The 21,262-nt window shown below is 52.9% G+C and overlaps 1 protein-coding gene across 1 annotated transcript in view; it reads left to right on the plus strand.

Annotated features, from left to right (window-relative positions):
* ADARB2 (adenosine deaminase RNA specific B2 (inactive)) overlaps window positions 1-21,262 on the plus strand; it is a 369,735-nt gene that overhangs the window by 270,191 nt on the left and 78,282 nt on the right. Inside the window, exon 3 of the mRNA XM_059915331.1 lies at window positions 3,502-4,385. Coding sequence (XP_059771314.1) covers window positions 3,502-4,385 — 884 coding nt within the window. The remainder of the gene's footprint in view (window positions 1-3,501; window positions 4,386-21,262) is intronic.

Consider the following 21,262-nt stretch of genomic DNA (forward strand, 5'->3'; position numbering starts at 1 on the left):
CGTGCTGGCCGCCGTGTGAGGCTGCGTCCAGTTCCCTTTTGCATGTCCTGTGCAGACACCAGATCGGCCCAGGGTGCCCCCGGCGTACCCAGATAAAGGGTTAAGGTCGGCAACCTGCCCCAGGGGGGCCCAGGGAGCAGCCGGGCCAGGAGGGCAGGCGGAGACTAGGCCCTGCCCTGTCCCCACCTCAGGGTGACCCCGGCATTCGGCCACGTGCTGAGGAGCAGAGGCCTTGGCTGGGAGATGCGTGGGTCCTGCAATGCCCGGACCTGAGGAAGCAGGTGAGGGGCAGCTTCCCCAGTCTGCCAGGAGCGAGGCTTCTCAGCCTCTAGACTGTCCACCTCTGGGTTATTCTCTCTGACGCCGGGTGTGTGAAACCTATCGACTCAATGGAGGAGAAAATGAGAATCATTTCCTGGGTCGGGGAGGGGGCTGCAGAAGAAGGAAACGTGAATTTGTGGGATCAGAGCTACAGTTCTGTAAGAGGATCGCATGGACCTGGCAGGGGCCTGGCGAAGGGGCGTGGGGTCCAGCAGAGCCAGGCTGGCAAACCTCAGCGGCACCAGACCAGCAGGGCAGGGTTCCCCCCTCGCCACCCCTCCTCGGCCAGAGACTGCATCACGAGAGCCCGTGTGTCTCCACCCCTTCTTTCTGGGGGTTCTGGAAGCCCAACTCATGAAATAAGCAGGGAAGTTGGGCCTTGACAAGAAGATGCAGCTTAGAAGTGTCTGCCTCCCTTTTTCCCGCTCTTTTCAAAAATGCAGTTGACTCTCCTCAGTGTCAGGGGTTTTGCTAAGTCCTTTACGGGTGTCCTCTAGCTCAACCTCATAATAAGCCCTAAGGCAAGTGCTACCAAAACCCACATTTATCCTCTTAAGAAAATGAAGTTCAGGCAGGTGGAGGGACTGCCCAAGGTCATACACACCAAGGTCGGGGGAGACTGTGACCTCTCACCTGCTTGACCCCAGAGCCGTGGAGTGACCACCGCCCACCCTGCAGCTTCCCTGACCTCACGCAAACTCAGGAGGCCAGTTAAACGGAGCATCTGGGCCATGTTGTGGGAGCAGAACCCCTAATCTGCTCATTTGCAAAAACCGGCGTGTGACATCACCCCCAGAGAGCATATCAGGATGGAGCCCAGAAGTCTGCACTCCCATCAACTTTTATTAATTACTGATTATCGAGGAAGGGGTCTTCACCCACACTCGGATCTCCGTGGCTCACTTTAGACTTTAAGGATGACAGTCCTAGGATGTCGAAGAGAAGAGTGTGGAAGCAGTTTCAGTGCAAGTGGAGGGGAACCTGGGTCTGCCGGGCTGTTCCCCCAAGATAAACCTTCTCCTCAGAAGGTTCAGAGGGCATCTGACACGCCAGCCACTTTAATTACACTCACAGCCACACTCAATCCCCACGTCGTGGGAAATCAATAAGAAATTAGAGAGCTCCCAGTGCGTTTCTGGGCAATCTGCTGTGGGCTTCTGGGATTGGGTTATTTTTTTTCCATCTTTACCTTCGGTTTGGGAAACTGCACGGTTATTCCCATCTACCACTCCTTGGCCCGAAATACCCCAAATGGCAGAACTCCTTGCTGTGTGTGCACCCAATATGCACAATGACCAAAAAAAGAGGCTGAGACTCAGTGTGGATACTTAGAAGGTAATTATTTCTACCGAAATAGACTGTAAACAAATGTTGCCCACCTCTAACTTATAAAACGCTCAGGTTCACCCCTTTGAACAAAACGACGTCTGCAAACCAACTGTTTTACAGAAGCAAACTGCTGGAGGAATGCTGATAGCCCACCTCGCAACTCAGAGCCGCTGAGGTTTCAGCAAACAGCGCTCTGAAGTCGGAGCCTGACGCTTTCCGCGGAGCACACCTGCTGGGGACGACGTGGTCGAGGAGGGCTGGCCCCGAGCTGGAGCCAGGACGCCTCTCGAGGGCGCCGGTCTTCAGCGTGTCCTGCGTGCCTGTGAGACGGTCCTTCTCTCGTGGTGACCATCCAGCAGCTGCACCGTCGGGACCAGGTCACTGACCCAGCGTGTCTTCCCGCTGCCGGCTCTCAGGCTGGGGTGAGGGAGATACGCTCAAAGTCTGCCTACGCGCTGTGGGCTGGCGGTAGAACCCCCTCGGGTTTCCACTTGCTGAATGAGTTCCTACGGAGAAATCTGCGGGCATCAAGGTCCTGCGTGGCCCCGAGCCTGGCTGCTTCCTCCCGCGTCCATCCACGCTGTCAGCAGAGTTCCCCTCGGCATCCCCCTCTCCCCAGCTCCGTGTCTGTGAAACAGACAAGAAAGTGACCGAGTTGCCGTAAAATCGCCTTCCCAGCCACAGCAGACGTTCCTGAATGCAGTCACACCTCCCCCGATTAACCGACTGTGTGTCCCTGGGCAGCTGTTTCACCACGTGGGACGTCAGTTTCCTCTCCTAGAAAACAGGGTCATAACCCACCCCGGAGTGCATTTTAGGAGTGAGGGGCCAGAGTGAAGGTGTGAGTGAGGTCAGGGAAGGGTAACCCACAGCCCAGCACTGTCATCCTCAGAGCCTCTTGGGGAAACCCAAGGGTCGGGCGTTCTAGAAGCACGTCGGCCAGGGCAGCGGGACCCACATCTGTGGCCACGTGGGGACCCACGGCTGAGGTTCCCTAAATGGAACAGCTGTGTTGGAGGAGGGTGGTCCAAGAGGGCCGGACCAGAAAACGAAATTGTCATTACCCGCCTTCCTCTCACACAGTTAGCAAATGCTGATTTTGCTAAATTTGCTTCATACCTTTTTGTGCAAAAGACAGAAAACCTCACAGATACAAACGAAGCCACCCTCTGAGCCTGTGTTCCTCCCTGTGTCCCAAGGGAGTTGGGACGTGTCTGAGCTTTACCACCTGTGTGGAGGCATGAATGCTGTGTAACCTCTGTGTTCTTATAACTTATTAACCATAGCCTCTGTGTATTATTTTGCAAGTTGCTTTTATCATCTAACATTATATTTCAGAGCTTCATCTATGTAGAGGCATCTAGATATAGTTCACTAAGCCTAAGTGCCACCCAGCGTCCAGGGTGTGAGCACACAATTCCCTCACGTTCCACCCCGAGGGCAAGGCCTCCCTGACCTCCGCGTCGCCCAAACCCGATGGAGAGAGAGGCCACATGTTCCTTTGGTTTGGGGGGTCTGGGGGCCTGTGCAGGGACCCGGCGGCACTCAGAGGGCAACTGGGAACAGCCCCGAGTGGGGACACGCTCCCCGCGTGTGTGTCCACCCCACTCAGTGCACTCCGGGCACCTCACGGGGCGGGGTTCCCTCCTCTGGGCCCTAACCCCCACCTGCAGGGGTGCGGTCAGTTCTGCGGGCCTGTGATCCAAGGTGCTGCCCAGGTGGTCTCCCCATGGCCTCCAGAGGGTGCCAGGCCGGCTGGTGTCCGGAGGTCGAGTGTTGCAGGGGGTCACCTGCAACGATGCCCTCGGTTGGGCCACAGCCCCGGGTCACGCTGTTTGTTCTCACCTCCAGGTACCAGCAGCGCCGACGTGAAGGAAAACCGCAACGTGAGCAACCTGGAGGCCAGGCTGCCACCCTCCGGGGACAGGGCCCGAGGGGGCGCACCCGGCCTGAAGAGGAAGCGGCCTCTGGAGGAGGGCAATGGCGGCCACCTGTGCCAGCTGCGGCTCCTCTGGAGGAGGCTCTCGTGGTCCGTGGCACCCAAGAACGCGCTGGTGCAGCTGCACGAGCTGCGGCCGGGCCTGCAGTTCCGCACGGTGTCGCAGACTGGCCCGGTGCACGCGCCCGTCTTCGCCGTGGCCGTGGATGTGAATGGGCTCACCTTCGAGGGCACCGGGCCCACCAAGAAGAAGGCCAAGATGCGGGCGGCTGAGCTGGCCCTCAGGTCCTTCGTGCAGCTCCCCAACGCCTGCCAGGCCCACCCGGCCCCAGGCGGCACAGCCCCAGACTTCACCTCCGACCAGGCCGACTTCCCCGACTCCCTGTTCCAGCGGTTCGAGCCCACGGCCCCCAGCGAGGGCTTCCCGGGCCGCCGCCCTGCCGCCCCCGAGCGCTTGGCCACGGCCTGCCGGCGGGGCCGGCTACTGGGCCGCCCGCTGGACCTGGACCTGGACCTGGACCTGGGGGGCCCCACGGCTCCAGGCGCGAGGAACCCAGTGGTGCTGCTGAACGAGCTGCGCTCGGGCCTGCGCTACGTGTGCCTCTCGGAGCCCGAGAAGAGGCGCGCCCAGAGCTTCGTCATGGCCGTGAGCGTGGACGGGAGAACATTCGAAGGCTCGGGACGCAGCAAGAAGCTGGCCAAGGGCCAGGCGGCCCAGGCCGCCCTGCAGGCCCTCTTCGACATCCGGCTGCCCGGCCACGTCCCCAGCAGGAGTAAAAGTCACCTCCTGCCTCAGGTGAGAGCTCTCCGGTAGCTGCTGGCGGGCGGCGTCCTTGGGGTGCGGGGGTGCCTGGGAGCAGGGACGGGGCAGCAGAGGACCCCCTGCTCTCTCCCTGTGAGTAGGGGGCGCCCGCACCCCCCCAGACAAGCCAGGCACTGCCTCTCCCACTGCAGCGTCGGAGCCATGTGCCGGCTCTGGGGAGAGAGAGCCTGGAAGCGTGTGAATGGAAAAACTGTTGGTCCCGACTTAGCAGAGGGAAGGGAGAGCTGGGCAACTGGTCACCTTGGTGGTGGTGACACCGGCTGTGCGGGGGCAGTGGGGGCAGCAGGGGTTTGGGGCAGCAGGGTTCCTGACCCCAGAGAGGACTGACAGGCAGGAAGGCCCCTCAGTGACTATCTGCGGCTGGGCCGAGGGAGCCTGCGGTGGGAACGCGAGTTCGGTGCTGGTTTGGGCTGAGTTTCTGGCTCCGGAGGCTGGAGAACGCTGCCTGAGCAGAGGGCCAGGCAGAGGGAGGAGCTCTGGGCTGGGCCTTGCCTCATGCCACCTCCAGGGCCTCGTCACACAAGAGAACACGCGTGCTTCTCACAGAGCTCACCTCCCTCACTCAGGAAGTATTTCGTGCACCGTCCTTGTGTCGGGAACTATTCTTGTACCACTTTGCAAGCTCTTCCTTCCGATTCTTGTAACTGCTTATTTATGCAAATTATCTTTTCTCTTACCATTTTGAGAACTATCTGTGGGCATCTCTAAGGTATTAGTTACAGGAAGTTATTCTCATTCACTTTTGGCATCAATGGAGGAGAGAAAGGTTTTACAGTTAAAGACCTTTAGCCCAGCTCAGGATCCGTAGTCAGAACTCGGCACTTGTAAGTCATTGCTCAGATCAGGGCATCTTTACCTCACAGCACCTCAGGTAGAATCCACTATTTGCCTCAGGAGGTCACGTGTCCACTAGAGAAACCAGGGCACCACCCAGATTCAGGCAACTGGAGGGGTTCTGGACAGTGAACCAAACAAATGCACTAGGACAGAACCCTATGTTGAATCAAAACCAGGAGCAAGCATCCACCCATCCATCCATCCATCCATCCATCCATCCATCCATCCTTCCATCCATCCATCCACCTGTCCATCCATCCACCCACCTGTCCATCCATCCACCCATCCATCCGTCCATCCACCCATCCACCTGTCTATCCATTCATCCATCCATCCATTCATCCATCCAACAAACATTTATTTGACTCTGGCAGGTGCAGAGCACAAACGGGCACAGCAAACATTGGTCTGGTCCCCACAGCTTGGCCGTGTGAAGGTTCCATTGAACAGGGAACCCCATGGCGGGGGGCAGCTGTTTCTCCTGCTACCTCTGCCCCCAATTCATTCATTTATTTTCAAATATTTACTGCACCATCTAGGAGCGGGTTGGAGGGGGGTAGCCCATAACCTCCATGCGTCTTGCCTTTCGACCCACCCTCAGATAATACACAATCCAGGTAAAAGCGGGTGTGTGGCGTTGACATGAGTCCCCGCCAGAAACACTGCAGCCCTGCTGTCCCTTCCCTACTCCTCCACCCCACCTCTTTTCTTCTCCTCCTCCTTCCTGCCTGGCGTCTCCACCCACCAACCACCGTCTGTAGCTCAAACACACCAGCAGCTCCCAAGGAAGCTCCTTTGCCCCCCGCGGCCTAGATGACCCCAGGCTGCCCTTGGCCCGTGTCCTCCCGCCACCGTCCCTGGAAGGTCCCCCTCCCCGCGGGCTGTGGGTGCCCCCTCCTCCTCTGCCCGATGCTGTTTAGCAAGAAGTGTCCTTCCTCCAGCTCCCACTGCCCCCCCCACCCCAATCCCCATGAGTTGAATGATGTCAGTGAGTTCCGGCCATGATGCCTTTTCCTTTCATGTTGTCAACCCTGAGCTCTCACGATGCAGGAACCAGGCGGCACCACTACTTTGTAACAGTCATTTGACCCCAGAATGCAGCACATCAGTTAAAGCCACAGCCACTAAATTATTTTTCCCTGACAGTCCGCTAACACCCAGACTGGATGATGGAGAGAGCGGAGCAGCGGGAGGGCCGCAGCCCGTCCATCACACCAGACCCGTCTTGGAGGCTCATTACCTACTCCCCTCGCCCCTGCAGCAGGGTGGTGGGGCCGGCATACCGGGCGCTCAGGACCAGGCGCCCTCTGCGGCTTTATTAAATTCGAATCCCACCTTGGACATGGTCTGGATTCAGGGACTGAGCTTCAAAAAAAAGATTCCAAGCGTGCCTGTAAATGCTGCTTTGCTTTCCTCCTCTGCGCAGCGCCATCTACACCGCATGCTTCCTGCTCACGCAGGTCCTGGTGGCCAGAGGCATGACCTTTGTTACCTGTCTAACTGCGCCATCAGCACCTGTGCCAGGAGACAGGCCAGGCCCCCCAGCCCTGGCAGGGCCCCCAGAACCGCCGTCCACACCCCCAGGAAGGGCAGCTCCCACCACTGAGCTGTGAGGGACCCTGCCCAAGTCCGGGTGGGGTGGGAGGAGAGGCGGGGGGTGGCAGCAGCGGTCACCGCTGAAGCGACACAGCTTCTGGACCTTGGTTCTCAAGCTCAGTATTTAACGCTGTCTGCCCGCAGTCTGGGTTCTGCCCCACAGGGTGGGCTTGGTGTGCAGGACACACCAGGGGTCTGCTTCTAAGGCTCGCTCGCCGGCTCCTGCGCTGCAGAAGCAAATGAAGAGATGGCGCCTCTGCTCAGGGCTTTGAACCAAAGGCTCAGTCTCCTCTGAGTGAAGTGTCAGAACCATCCCTGGGGGACCTCCCCTATTTAAGTGATGAAAAATGAACAAAAATCTTCTAAGGTGTCGGTCGTGGGGGGAGCGTGTATAAAACGCCACTCCGGGCCCGGCTGCCGGAAATCCAGGACGAGGCTCCTGCTGTGCTGATCCCCACGCAGGTGGGTCAGGACCTGCTCTGTCGGGGGCCCTGGGCTGTTCGGCCTCAGCCACAGAGCAGATCACGGCAGGGCCAGCTCGGTGGGTCGGACGCTCGCCCCGTTGTGAGGACAGCTCTGAGCAACACAGCCCCCCAGACGTCCCTGGGGTCAGACCCCCAAGAACCACCACCCTCGGTGCCCAGACATCACCTTCTGTGGACAAGGGAGGTGTCTGCCCGGCCAGGCTGAGGTAAAAAGTTTCAGCCTCCATTCTAAAACAGTTCTGAAGAATAACATTCTCAATAAAGATTAAAATCACAGGTGTGGATTTCTGCGGTATCAGATTTCCACCATTTCCTCAACCTGGGGGTTTTCTCAGAACCAGACTGATTTGTTCCTTCAATTTCATGAGATCTGACTTCAGGTCTCTTTGCCAGAGTGATGAGAACACGACTTTATTAAATTCTCTAACGGCGCAGGCCCAAGCGAATGGACGCTCTGCAAACACCAGCTGACAGGGTGAAAGCAGAGCCCAGGGGTTGGTGGGAGAGCCAGCCCTCAGATTTCCTCTAGGTTCACGGGAAACTTGGAAGCAATAACGAGACCATGTCAGAATATAAATGCTCATTACCTGGAACATCCTTGTTATAAAAAAATACAGAAGTAAAATCACAAAATCTAGATCTCTGTGGTCTTCACTTCCCACCCCTAACAGGAAAAGAGTTAATTAATAAAAGCGTTAAATTCAACCAGAAAGGCTTATCTCTCAGCATTTTGGCTCCGTGGAAACAGAAGAGCTCCCATGCGATGAGAGAAAAAAGAAAGTGACTAAAAGTTACGGTGATGCAGGAAGTGGAAGAGGTGGTGACACGTCGCCCCTCGTTTGAAAACTACCAGGTTTATTGTCTTGTTCCTGAGTCTCTCTTCACCCGCAGTGATTCCCTTTTTTTGTTTGTTTTTGTTTTTGTTTTTTTAATTTCCATGTCAGGCTGCAGTGGAACTAACAGTGTCTCAAAGATTTAGTCAAAGCAACTAAAACACTTTCTCCCCGAGAGTAAGAAGGGGATGCCTTTAAAACTAGCCATGAAGCCTGCTTGCTTCTCAAGCCCTTTTCAGGTCCTTCTAGGGAGCGGACACCCCAGGCCTGTCCTGGCCATTTGTCAGGCACTCGGCACACTTAACCCGCACCTGCTCTGTTCCCTGGTGGTGCAGCTCTCACTGCTGGGAGGGGGGAACCATGGGGGCATATAACATAATGGAAATGAACAGTGCTTTCAGAGTTCAACATTTTATAGCAAACTTGGATCAGAGCTCCCGTACGCAATCCATTTCATGGAATCTGCCCCCAGAATTAGCTGCAGCATTAGACCAGGGGCTTGACTGTCACCTCGTTCTCAACAGCTGCACTTTGGGACACAAACAGACCTGCTGTCCTTCTCCCAAAAGCCAGGGTGACCCCCGCCGCCCCGGACACTTCACAGGTTGTTTTTCTAATTTCACAGTCCTGCTGGTCTGTCTCCTTCAACAGAGGCAGCACCTTAACCGCTGTAACACAGAACTGTTAATATTGCTGCCACAAATTAGCGTTGGAGCTGTCTCCAGATTTTAAATGGGCTTGGATTACAGACAGTGTGGAAACCACACCTACTTGGCTTTGAGACAGTTTAACACTGTCCGAGATGTTCTACCCAAGGACACCCTGAAATTGCAGCAGACGCCTGCGGGGTCCCCCTCATGAGTCCGGGGGCCTCACTCTCCCAGACGCTTGGGTCAGCTCTGCCTTGGCCGCATGTCCAGCCCCAGCAATTCCAGAATGACCTCCGAAAGACAGCTGCAGCTTTACAGGTCCTACAAGCAGAAAGGGACAGTCCTGGGTCCTAATTATTTTCCTGAAAAGGGCTGATTTCTTTCTGCCTCAGCAAGGCGTTCCTCATGGCCACAGTTTCTTGGCTGTTTACCTTCTGTTCCCTGGGGGGTTGGGATTAGGACGGGACCCCACCACATCCTGAGACCCACCAGCACAGCAGACCCCGACTTAGAGCGACTCTGGCCACAAAGACCCCAAGCTGAGGAGCTGGGCTCCTGTGTGTCTCTAGACAGAGTGACACACCTGGTCTCTGGGGACCTTCCCTGAGTCCTGCAGGCTTTGGCAGAAGGTGCCGGGGGTCTGGGGGTGGGGTGGTGTACAGAACCCACCTACCTTCCCTGTCCTTCCCCTTTTCCACCCGAATGTGCACCCTCACCACCACGTTGCCCCAAAAGCCCGGGCATCAGGGAATTGAATGTGTCTCTTCCCTTGGAAATCACTGGACAGGTGATCTCAACACCAGGCTAATTTTGGTGACGCTGGTTATAAAGAACAGGTAGAAATCCATGCAGGCAGCGTGGAGAGGTTGTGGTTGGTGAGAGCCGGGGTGGAGGGTGGCCACTTGCCTGTGAGGATTTCTACTGAATTTGTGGGGAAGCAAAGAAACTGTAATATTCATGTTTTACTTTCAATGTGCACAAAGTTGAAATTTAGCAATTCAGGGTTTTTATAAAAGTATATCTCTGTCTTAGTCCAGCCAGGCTGTTATAACAGAACTGCACAGACTGGGTGGCTAATAAACATCAGGCATTGATTCCTCATGGTTCTGGAGGCTGGACATCCACGATCAAAGTGACCACAGATTCTGTGTCTGGTGAGAGCCTGCTTCCTGGTTCACAGACGCGTCTTCTCGCTGTGTGCTCACCTGGAGGAAGGGGCGGGAGCTCTCTGGGGTCTCCATCATAAGGTCACTAATCCCATCATGGGGGCCCTCCTGGCTCAGATAGGTACCTGGGGCAGACTCTGGCAGGGCCTGTCTAGGCTGAGCCGGCCTGGACCCCAGTGCCCAGGGTGCAGTAGGCCTAGGGGAAGTTGTTACTTCCCACCAGCAGGCCCTGGGGTGTCCCGCCCCTGCAGCAAGGCTCAGGACTCCAGCTCCAGGTCTAAATCTCTCATGCCGGGGTGCCCGGGTGCCCAGGGTCCTGGCAGCCTGTCCGCCACCCTGTAACTGTTCTGCTGCTCGGCCATGGCCACTCTGCCCCCTGCCCAAGGCGAGGCCGTGATTATTCAGGCAGCCTCCTTCCTTTCAACACCTCAGCTCTGTCTGCGTTCTGTGGCCACACACACCCTCTTGTGGTCCACGTGGAGGGAGAAGCAGCCTTTTACAGAAGGAAGACACCCACCCGCCTGTCCAGCCAGCCCTGACCTTCCCCACGTCATCTCCTCGGTAGTGGCACTGATGGCCAAGTGGGACAGATGGGTCTCCTCACGGCTGCCACACACGGAGGAGTCTCCAAAAATCCCTCTGCAGCGGGGGTCTGGAAGGCTCTGTAGATGCTAGCAATACACTTACGCACTGACACAATGTCCACACAATATAATTTATACGGTACAATTTGTATAATGTGTGCACAATGTATACACAGTACAATTTATATGATACAGTTTATACAATGTACACACAATGCACAATGTAATATATACGAGATAATTTATACAATATACACACAATGTCTGCACAATATAATTTATATGATGAAATTTATAAAATGTACACACAATGTCTACATAATATAATTTACGCAATACAATTTGTACAATGTGTACACAATGTATACACAACTTACACAATTTGTACAATGTACACTCAATGTCTACATAATATAATTTATATGTTACAATTTACACCGTGTGCACACAATGTCTACACAGTATAATTTATATGATACAATTTGTACAATGTACACTCAATGTATACAACTCGCACTTATAAACGTACACTTAAACATGATGGATATAATGTACCATATACATTTATACAATAGCCCCCACCATCTGAATTCCTACTAAAAGAAGTTTGGTACAATTTAAGTTAGAAGAGTTAAATATGTATTTAAGCCTATATGTTCCCAATACCGTGTTTGGTGTCTTAGTTAACATGACTGTTGATCAATTAAGCAGAGGCTGTAAACCAAGCTTCCCCAGTTGCCTCATTATTCTACAGCCACGACTAACACTGGTGATGCCGGTGATGGTCCATGGGGATACTAGGAGCTGGTATTTATCAGGCACTTACTGTGTCATGTGTTGTTTTACACGCTTTACGTATAATAGCACATCCGGGCCTCACAGAAACCTGGCAGGTGGCACCACTCACATTCCCTGTACAGACAAGGATGCCGAGGGTCAGGAAAGCTCAGCCCTTCGGCCAAAGTTTGGCTGGTGAGTGGTGGAGCCGGGAGGATGGTCCCACGGGGGGCAGAGACCCTCCCTCAGACCCCAGGCTGCCCTCCCCGTAGGCCCTGGCACTTTTACAGCTTTGTCGAGGAAACGGGGCAGCACGTGGCCCCCAGTGATGGGAGCGACACAGGGGACACAGTGTGGGCAGGAAGCAGGAGGGAGCAGCCGACTTGGAGGGCTGGCAGGGGAAAGGGGGCTCCTGGGGCAAGGGCACCCGCACTGAGGTGGCAGGGCGGCGGGGAGCTCGCCAGCTCCCTCTCGGGAAGACCGCCTTTGTCAGTGCAGAGGCTGCCCTTGGCCGTGTAGACAACAGGCTTTGTCGGGACAGCCAGGTCCCCTCTTCCTTGGGGACACATTGCTATAGTGAAAAGGAGAGACAGCAGAAAAGAGATGACAACTTGGAGAAAGAGGCAGAGGAGGCGAAGAGGAACATCCCGGGGGGAAAGTGCCTCCAGTCCAAGGAGCGCGGGGTGTGGGGGGAGACCCAGGATGAAGAAGGGGGGCAAGTTCCCCATGGCCGCTTGCCTCTGTGCCTGCCCGAGGGATGGACATGCCAGGGGTGGGCGGTGGGAGGGAGCCCTGCAGACCCCATCCCCACACAGATCCAGCTCCGTCGCCCAGCTGTGCCAGGCGGCTGTGCTGTCCTCGCCCTGTAGGGTCTCTGGGGCTGGACTCACTGGCCCCCTCTGCTCCCCCGGGGTCCCCAGGACTCACACGGGGTGGCTCTTTGTGCTGAGGGCCCTCAGATCGCGAGGCTCCATGGGTGCCGAGTGTAGACCCGCCACGCGGCTACTCTGACAAGGTTGACACGTGGCCTGGAGCGCAAACTGGGTCTGAAAGTTGCCCTTCAGGACCTGGATCCCCGCTGTTGCTGCCTCATAGTTGTAACGCCCGCTTCTTCCCAGGTGGGTTTAGGTTGTGCAGCACGGTGATTCAGTTATACACACACATATATGCATATAATTTTTTTTCAGATTCTTTTCCATTGTAGGTTATTACAAGATATTGAATATCGGTCCCTGTGCTGTGCTGTAGGACCCTGTTACACTCGGCCGTGTTTTTAAGGCAAATACAGCGGCTTCCCCAGCTCTCTGCATTGGGACCTGTGTTCGAAACGTCACCTTCCTTCATGACACAGGAGGCAGCGAGGCTCTCTCCGTTTGGAGAGAGATGCGCTCACGTCCCCAGACCTCATCACCTCCCCCCTCCGTCTCATCACCCCTCATCCCCGCATGTTTGAGCCCAAATGATGCAAGAAAAGAGGAACAATCATTTGTAGCAATAGCTCAACAATTAAACATTTTTAAAATGCGTTTTCTACATTAATGCCCTCTGGGGAATTATGAGTTCACTCAAGTTCTCAAAATTATAAGCCTACAGGACAAAAGTTACAAACACCAAGCAGGAGAAACTTCTCTTTAATACAGGGCTGTTTCCCCAAGGTCGTGATTACAGCGAATCAGTGATAAAAGTCATCTTCTGCCAGCGGCGTCAGTCTCTCCGCATCTTAACCATGTTTCATTTGTGACCATTTCAGAAAAAGGACTCTGGGTTGCCTGGTCTTGGGTAGAGGTTTTATTCAGTTACCTAAATGGAGAAATCAGAGAGAATGTGCCTCCGTAAAGCGCACGAGTTGGCCTGCAGCATCCGTGGAATGTCATTTTGGGTTCACAACAGGGTCGAGAAGTGAACAGGCAGGTGGAGGCAGAGGCGCTCGGCAGCGTGGCCTTCCTGCCAGCACAGAGTTCGCCCCAGGCGTCTAGACAGGAAGACGACAGGAAGGCAAGCCCGCACGGATCTCAGCAAAGGCACTTTCTTCCTGCCAGCTCTCCGTCAGGTGTCCAATGGCCTAGCCACGCCAGGCCGTGGGATCCAGGTTCCAGAGCCAGGAACAGCCCCGGGGCCAGGAAGCAGGTGCCCGTGGGGGACTCGGCATCACAGCGACAGCAGCAGCTGGGCTGTGAGGACGGTGTGATGGGGCCGTAAGCAGAGCCAGTCGGGGTGGATGGATTCTGATGGAACTCGGGGCAGGGGGGTGGAGGGGGAGCCTCTGCAGGGGGGTGGAACGGCAGGAGGACAGTAGGGGGCAGCTGTGTCGCAGCCAAGGAGCCCGAGTTTACTGTGTTTGTGGCTGGAAGGGAGCCAACAGCGGGCCTGGGTGGTTCCTGAAATACAAGCTGTTTGTAGGCTGCCCCCTAGCCTCCCCACCTGCAGCGCCCATGCCAGGGCGTGATGTGTGTGGGGAGTGGCCAGAAATCACGAGTTCGGCTTCAGGCAAAATTTGAGATACACGTGGGACAAGCACGTGGGGCTTCCTGCTGCCACCAGAGCCAAGTCAAGATTGGCGGCCTTGAATTTAAGTTCAGCTCCCACCTTTCCAGCTGGGTGCCCTTGGGCAGCTCACTCAAGCCTCTGGTTTCTGGTCTTCAACGTGGGTGGCTTCCCCAATGGAAGGAACTGCCTTGAGCTCCCCCCGGCGTTGAGGGTATGAAATTGTGAGACTCACGTGACCTGGCGTCCATGAAAGTTCAGTTCATCTTGCTATGACCTTGGGTCTGGGGTGAAGAGGGGCCTCCCCCCAACTGTGATCAACATCCACCTGCATCTTTCCAGGCACAGCGGGGAGTAGACAAGCTGTGCACCTTCTCGGTGCCACGGAACCCACCGTCTGTTTGCTCTCTTACCCTGGAAAGGATGAGGGGGGAGTTGGGAACAGAGGGGCTGGGTGGAGAGGGCGGCAGGCGGCCCTCTGTCTGGGTCCCAACCTGTCGCTCACCAGCACGACCAAGGGCCAGTGTCCGAGACCCCGTTTCCTCTCGTGAAGCAGGGCTGGTGGCCTTGACCGCACGGGTGATTTGGAGGTGCACAGAACGCACTCGGAGTCTCCTGACCTCCATTCTCTGCCATGTCCCTGGGAAGAAAGCCCATGAAAGTCCTGAAGACCCGTCCACTGGCCTTTCTCCTCTGGAGGTGGAGGTGCACAGACCACCCTGCGGCCTCCCTCCGACACTGGCTGACCAAGTCCAGAGGCGTTCATCTGACCCCCACGGTCACCCTGGTTCCAGGGGTCACTCATGATCGTGGGTGAATCTACTCACTGTTGTTCTTTTGGTTTGGCCGGTAAATCAGATGATTGCAGAATTTTAGAAGCGCTAACCCAGCCCTTATTTTATAGAAATGGTCACCAAACACTTGGAAGCTCGAGTCCTGCCTGAGGAGGCTGGGTTGATGGGAGGAAGGGGACCCAGTGCCCGTCTCATAGCAGGAGTCCTCCTGCCAACTTGGTTTTTATGAGGAAGCTTTCGATGACTGTGCAGTGAGAAGAGCCATCAACTGACTTATGTCTTCCGTGCGGACACCATTTCTCTTAATCCTGGAGTATCTTCTACCCTCGGTTTTACCCTTTGTGCTGTTAGGTTCCAAACAGATCATAGCTAACCCTGTGTTTGGATGCCGTGCAGACTATGCCCATGGCAACCTTCTCTGTCCAACCCAAGATCCACAAAATTGAGACCCAAATTCTGACCCATGTCAAGAACACAGCCAACTGAAATCCCGTGTTTGCAAGAACTACAAAAACAAATCTTTCTGATCACACAAGCTTTTAAATTAAAGTTCTAATATTTTCCTCCCATTTTCCAGTGGATGGCTTTGTGGATTCTGTGAATTGGGATCACTTCCCTTCGTGAACACAACCAAGACTCTTATTGTTGAGAAAGAGAGAATTTAATTTAAAAAAAAAAAAAAAAAAAGGCTAATGCAAAAGTCAGAATAACAAATGGTGGGAGAGAAGGGGATTAGTAATGGCAAGATACCTCTTTTCCCACCAACTTCCCATCCACTGAGATACAGGAGCCAGGTAGATGGATCGGGACGTCATCTGGTTACTGATGGGGACATGGGGAGGGCGGCGTGGGTGCCCCGATGCCGGGCTTCCTAACTGGACCCTGCAGACGCCCTTCCAGCCTCGCCAGCCCCAGAGCGTCTGAGAGCACGGGCCTCTCAGGTCTGGGATCCCAGAGAGCAAGGGGAGACCAGCCCCGGGACCCCTGATCAGGTGAATCATTCCTTCACCATGAGGTGTTGTGGAGGACACAGGTGGGCAGTTGCCCCACTGCAGCCCATCGTGAGAAGGGAACAGTCCAGGAGTGGGGACAGTTGTGCCCCGAATGACTTTGGATGCCACAACATTTAACGTGAGGGGAGAACGCAGAGTGACAGGCGATGTGGTGACCACCTTTGAGGTCAAACATTAGAATTTCAGTCCTGGTCCTGCCAGTGACCATTGGTGTGAGTGGACACATTACCTACCTTCCTGTGAAGTGGGATGTTGATAAAGGGGCCACATCGTAGGGCTGTTTTAGTGAATAAATGAGACATCCTGGCAAAGGGTGAGCCTTCACGACAAGTTAGATGTTGACTATTTATTTTCTCTTTAACAACCATACTTGAGAGTTGGCAGGAGAAACGGAGCACAGAGAACTGGGTCCTGGTGGGAGGGCCCCCCAGATGCGTGGCGTCCTTGGCAAATCTCACTTCCTGTTGTCCGTGGCTATGTAATTCCAGCTAAATCCAGGCCAAAATCTGGCTGAAAGAAGCATGAAGTACCACCTGATCAAGGAGCCTGGGATGCAGACAGCAGGAGGAGCAGTTAGAGGGCGAAGGTGTCACAGGGAAGTAATTGATTGCAAGAGAGTGACATGTCACCCCCAGAAACAGTGCTGAGGACAGGTGGTCTTCTGGTTGATGCTAATTGGATTCTAGACCAATTTGGTGCTCAGCCTGTTTTGGGCCACAGAACACGTGAAGGTCAACAGTCACACGTATGACCTGCTCCTTTTCTACTTGGCCATCAACATCCCTGCTTTCTCAGGGGACTCTGTCCTAGAGCAAGACAGCAGTCATGGTGCTGCAAGAGCACATCTGAAACTAACACAATATATGTCAGAAGCGGATCATTCCAAACCTTGCTGTTCTGTGGTTAGGAATACTTTTTAAATGCCACATGTGCACTCAGGAGGGCAGGCACCTGTCGTAGATGGACTCTCCATCCCTCTTAGAAAGGACCAGCACACCCTGTGTCGATAGAAAGCCCTCTTTCTTAACGGAAGTGTTGACCTGGAGAATTTTCGAAGTTTGGCATGAATCCACTCTACCCTGGACTGGTTGGTGTTTTTGCTTCATTTGGTGGTGTTTGTTTTTAACCCCTTTTGTAATCAAAGCAGATGGGAGGCAAGCAGGAAAGTGAGCAAGAATACAGCCCGGGGGCCGTGTGGGCATCTTCACAAACTGTGAAACAAATGAACAGAGGCTCTGATTGGCTCCCAGAAGAACATGACCCAACGACACAACCTCCACCTGCTCTCCTGGGTCAGCTCAGCAGCAGGCGTGGCCGTGAGGGCGTGTCCACTCTGCTGCAGACTCGGATCTGGCCCACTTTTCTCCAGGGCAGCAGGGGTGGGATTGGGCTGTCGGGGAAGAGAGACCCTGATGGACAGCAAAGCCATGAGCCTTCCAACCAAAAACCGGAAAGGGTCTCCCGAGGGAACAACATGTCAAATCCAGAACATGGGGCCACAGAGCCTGCCGGTGACTGGACATGAGTCAGGTCTGACGTGGCCATCGGGGTGGGCAGCTGGCGGGCCCGCGGCCTCCAGGCCCTGCAGCCCACCCGCCACTCCCGGGGCGGCTGGCGGGGAGAAGAGAGGAAGGCAGAGTTGTCTGCTTCCAGCCTCGAAACCCCTTGGCTCCACTGCACTGTCCACTCCAGGAAACGTGAGGGAGACATCCCAGAGGCTTGGACCGTCACCAGCTCCCGGGGAGGCCACCCTGAATGGGAAATTCACACAACGTAAAAATTCCACATCATTCTAGACAAGACTTTGGATGACAAGTTGGACCTGATTCTCTTGTTTCAGTATTTTCCCTATGCGGGGCTTTGGGGGGGTGGAGGGGGGAGGGGCGGGAGGGAATGGCTAAAATTGCACATTTTATTTGACAGAGATCTGAAGAACAGAAATTGGAAATGGGGAAAGAATGATAAAAAGAAAAATGTAGTTTATCTGCAATGTCGTTATTAGGAACGAGAAGCAGTGAACTGGGAACAGTCAATTGAAACTCTGCAGCCCAAGATAGCTGAGCTTCTGGCTGAATGAATTTAAATACGTAGGGCTGGACTTCTGAAGGAGTGTTCGGTTAAGTACTTATCAGCTGGCATGGCGGGAAGAGAAATGTCTGTCGCATTTTAATGTGCTTCCTGTTTTTAAGGAAAAGCCCAGGGAGTTGAGAACTGTGGTTCCTCCCCTCCATCCCCTCCAAACCCTCTGTCCCCTCTGTGTGGGCTCCAGTGAGTATCTCTCATTTAAAATAGAGGCTTTTGTTTCGGGACATGATGATGCATGCCAGTGAGCCTGATTCACCTCGCAAAGTACCACAGCAAGATTAAATAACAATGATGCCCAAAAATAATAATGCGGAGGCAAAGCACACGTCAGCCCCAGCCCATGTGGGGCCTGCGTAGCTTCACCGCGTGTGTGATTGGCCTGAAGACTGTATGGTGACCTGGGAGGCAAACTCCACGACCACCCAGCCTTGAGAGTAGGACGCGCCCCATTGATAGCCAGCCAGTTACCGGGAAAGGTTCTCACTCACTCCCTTCACTTCTCCTGCTATTAGAAAATGGGAATTGAAACCAATGAAATCAATATAGTAAAATGGCCTGGATAATTGGGATGATTAAAACAAAAGAATCGGTGTCAGATCTCACTCTATCCCTTTCCCTCCCCGTCCAGGATAATGTTGAGGAGATTGGGACAGGGAGTGGGCAGTAAACTCCTGCCCGCAAGCACACAGGTTCAAGGGCATCCCCTAAACTGGGCAGTTCAGAGAACCCAGACTCCTCTGCTGGCCCCCAACGCTCAGCCAGCCCACCCAGTTGAGTTGATACAGTTGTGCCTTTAGAGTTTTTAGTTAAGAGTCTGAGTCCTGAGTGAAAATCACTCTGGGTATTTTGTCTTTCCCAATTCTTGATTATATGAGCAAGTATTGGGATTTATTTTGCAAACGAGTACACAGACACACACACATACACACACACACTCCCCTATACCACGTGCTCATAAAACTACTACATAAATCTACTTTTTTTCTCTCCCAGTAATTAACTGACTTTGTAAAATCAATTCTTGGTTATATATAAAACTCACAAAACAGATCTTTAAATAAAAAAGGGAGATAAATCTCTTGGAATTCCTTCTGAAATCACCCAGCTCCACAGTCTCCTGTCTGCTGCCTCTGGTGTCCTGAGTCTCCCTCTGCTGTCAGGCTACCTGCTCTGTTTCCGTGGGGAATGGGGGGGGGGGAACCCAACAGAGAGGGGGACTGCCGTGCTCGGTTAAGGCCACCACCCCCGAGAACAGCTGATGAAGACCAGAAGTAACGAGCTAAAACTTCCCAAAAGTAATTCTTCCCAGCACTAAGGACAATAATAAAACTCCACTTGACATGGGTAACCCTCCGTGGACTGAAACAGTGTGATTTTTTTCTACAGAGAACTTTCGTGGTCTTCAGAGGGTGAGTGGGCTGTAGGAAATGTCTTTTCCACGAGGAACACCTCATAATTCATAAGCAGCCGAGCCTAAATGGAGTTGCAAAGGTCATTCTTATTTTATAACAAGAAGAAATATCCGAGGAACCTGCAAGCCCTTCATTTTCCTTCCACAGCCATGCAGTACCCATACATCATAATATAGAATTATCTGCCTTCCTGAAGCAAGGACATTCATTTAGTAAATACTTTGGGGGGTTCCCACAATGTATTAGGAATCTGAAGGGATACAGTGACGGGCAGGAATCCAATAATGTCCTTTAAATGCTTAGAGCATTAAATAGGTACCAAGTATTTAAGATCTGAATAAACAAAGATAAACATGATAAAATTCATTAAGTCACAGTGAGCATGAGAGACAGACATGAAAATAGTCACAATAATGAGATAATTGCCTTAACGGAGGTGCTACAGCATTCCATTGGGGTTATGTCTGATTATTAAAGGGAGTAACATTTTAAATGCTTTACAGAATCCCATTGTTTGGAAGCCTCCTCAGTGGATCTTATAGTAAAGCAAAGAATAGTTCTGAAATGAACTGGTGCTGAATTTATGCATCCCATGAATTTGAATGACTGCATATTGGAGTTTCTTAAAATGGGGGGCACACTTAGAAATCACTGGATTTTACAACCAAATTGTTTTTGAATAAGAGCTAATTATGTTTATGTTTGTAATGAAGATATATGGAAACATGCTATGAATGGTCATATTAACCATAACAGCCAAATGTGAAGACCTACTTAGCATTATTCAAATCCAAATTCAGTGTTGGGGCACGGAAGGCAGTTTATTTGTGATGCAAACACATCTCTGACTTGCATGTGCTAAATAGGATAAACCAAGCAATGAGCTAGTTGCAAAAACAGTAAGATAATCAGGATCTGCAAATTCTGCTTTGATGATTTTGAAATCCAAGAAAAGTGACAGAGTTTTTCCTATTTAGGCAGGAACTTATTTATTCTTATTTAAGACATATCAAAATGTTTCTTGAGGTTTAGAAAAGGCATAAATGACTGCCAACGTTTGTTCATAGTGCCACCAACGGCTTGCCAACAGCAGGCCCACTGGCAAAGACACTGGTTTCCACGTATCCATCTATCTGTCCCTCTGTCCATCCATCCATCCGTCCATCCATCTATCTATCCACCCATCCATTCATCCATCATTTTACACATATTTAATGAGCAGTACTCTGCCCCAGGCAATGTGCCAGGTGCTAGGAACACACAGAAGTGTATAAGATAAAGCCCTTGCCCTTGAGAATTACTCACAGCTAGTCGATGGGTTTTCCAAGTTGTGACCTAATAACTCTCTGAGTAAGATTTGCCTGGGCACCATGTTTAAAAACAGATCCTGGGCACTTACTCTAGAATTACCAAATCAGAATATCTCAGGCTGCATTTTTAACAAGTACTCCAAATGATTCTTAGTCCTGCTAAAATTTCAGAATTAAACTCAGGGAAGGGTTTAAATGAGAACAATTACATTTTATCGTGCTGCCGGGGAGATGTGCTAAGAGTTTTGTACAAGCTGAGGAAAGGGGGCTAACTCAGATCCCCCGAAATAAAGACCCTTTGTTAGCGATAGCACAGCTTGCATCCTACACACAGGAGCTGCACAAAGAAAGTCCTCACACCCTGTAAAAACTCCAAACGGTAAAATAAGAAGTTAATTCTAACTAACTCTTTACAACCGTGTTTGGCTTTGTGCAAAAAAAAAAACTTTCTTATAAAAGGAAAGCTTCCAAATCACAGAAGATGATCCACCTTGAGATCTTAAAGATTCGTCTATTAAGGTTGCAAATCTTAAATTTTTTTTATTTTTATTTTTGGCTGCATTCGGTCTTCGTTCGGCTTTCTCTAGTTGTGGTGAGCGGGGGCTACTCTTCGTTGTGGTGCTAGGGCTTCTCATTGCGGTGGCTTCTCTTCACAGAGCACGGGCCCTAGAGCGCACAGGCTTCAGTAGTTGTGGTGCGTGGGCTCAGTATTTGTGGCTTGCAGGCTCTAGAGCGCAGGCTCAGTAGTTGTGGTGCATGGGCTTAGTTGCTCCGTGGCATGTGGGATCTTCCAGGACGAGGGCTTGAACCCATTTTCCCCTGCA

The sequence above is a fragment of the Balaenoptera ricei genome, chromosome 2, assembly GCF_028023285.1.
Source record: "Balaenoptera ricei isolate mBalRic1 chromosome 2, mBalRic1.hap2, whole genome shotgun sequence".
In the NCBI taxonomy this organism is placed as follows: Eukaryota; Metazoa; Chordata; class Mammalia; order Artiodactyla; family Balaenopteridae; genus Balaenoptera; species Balaenoptera ricei.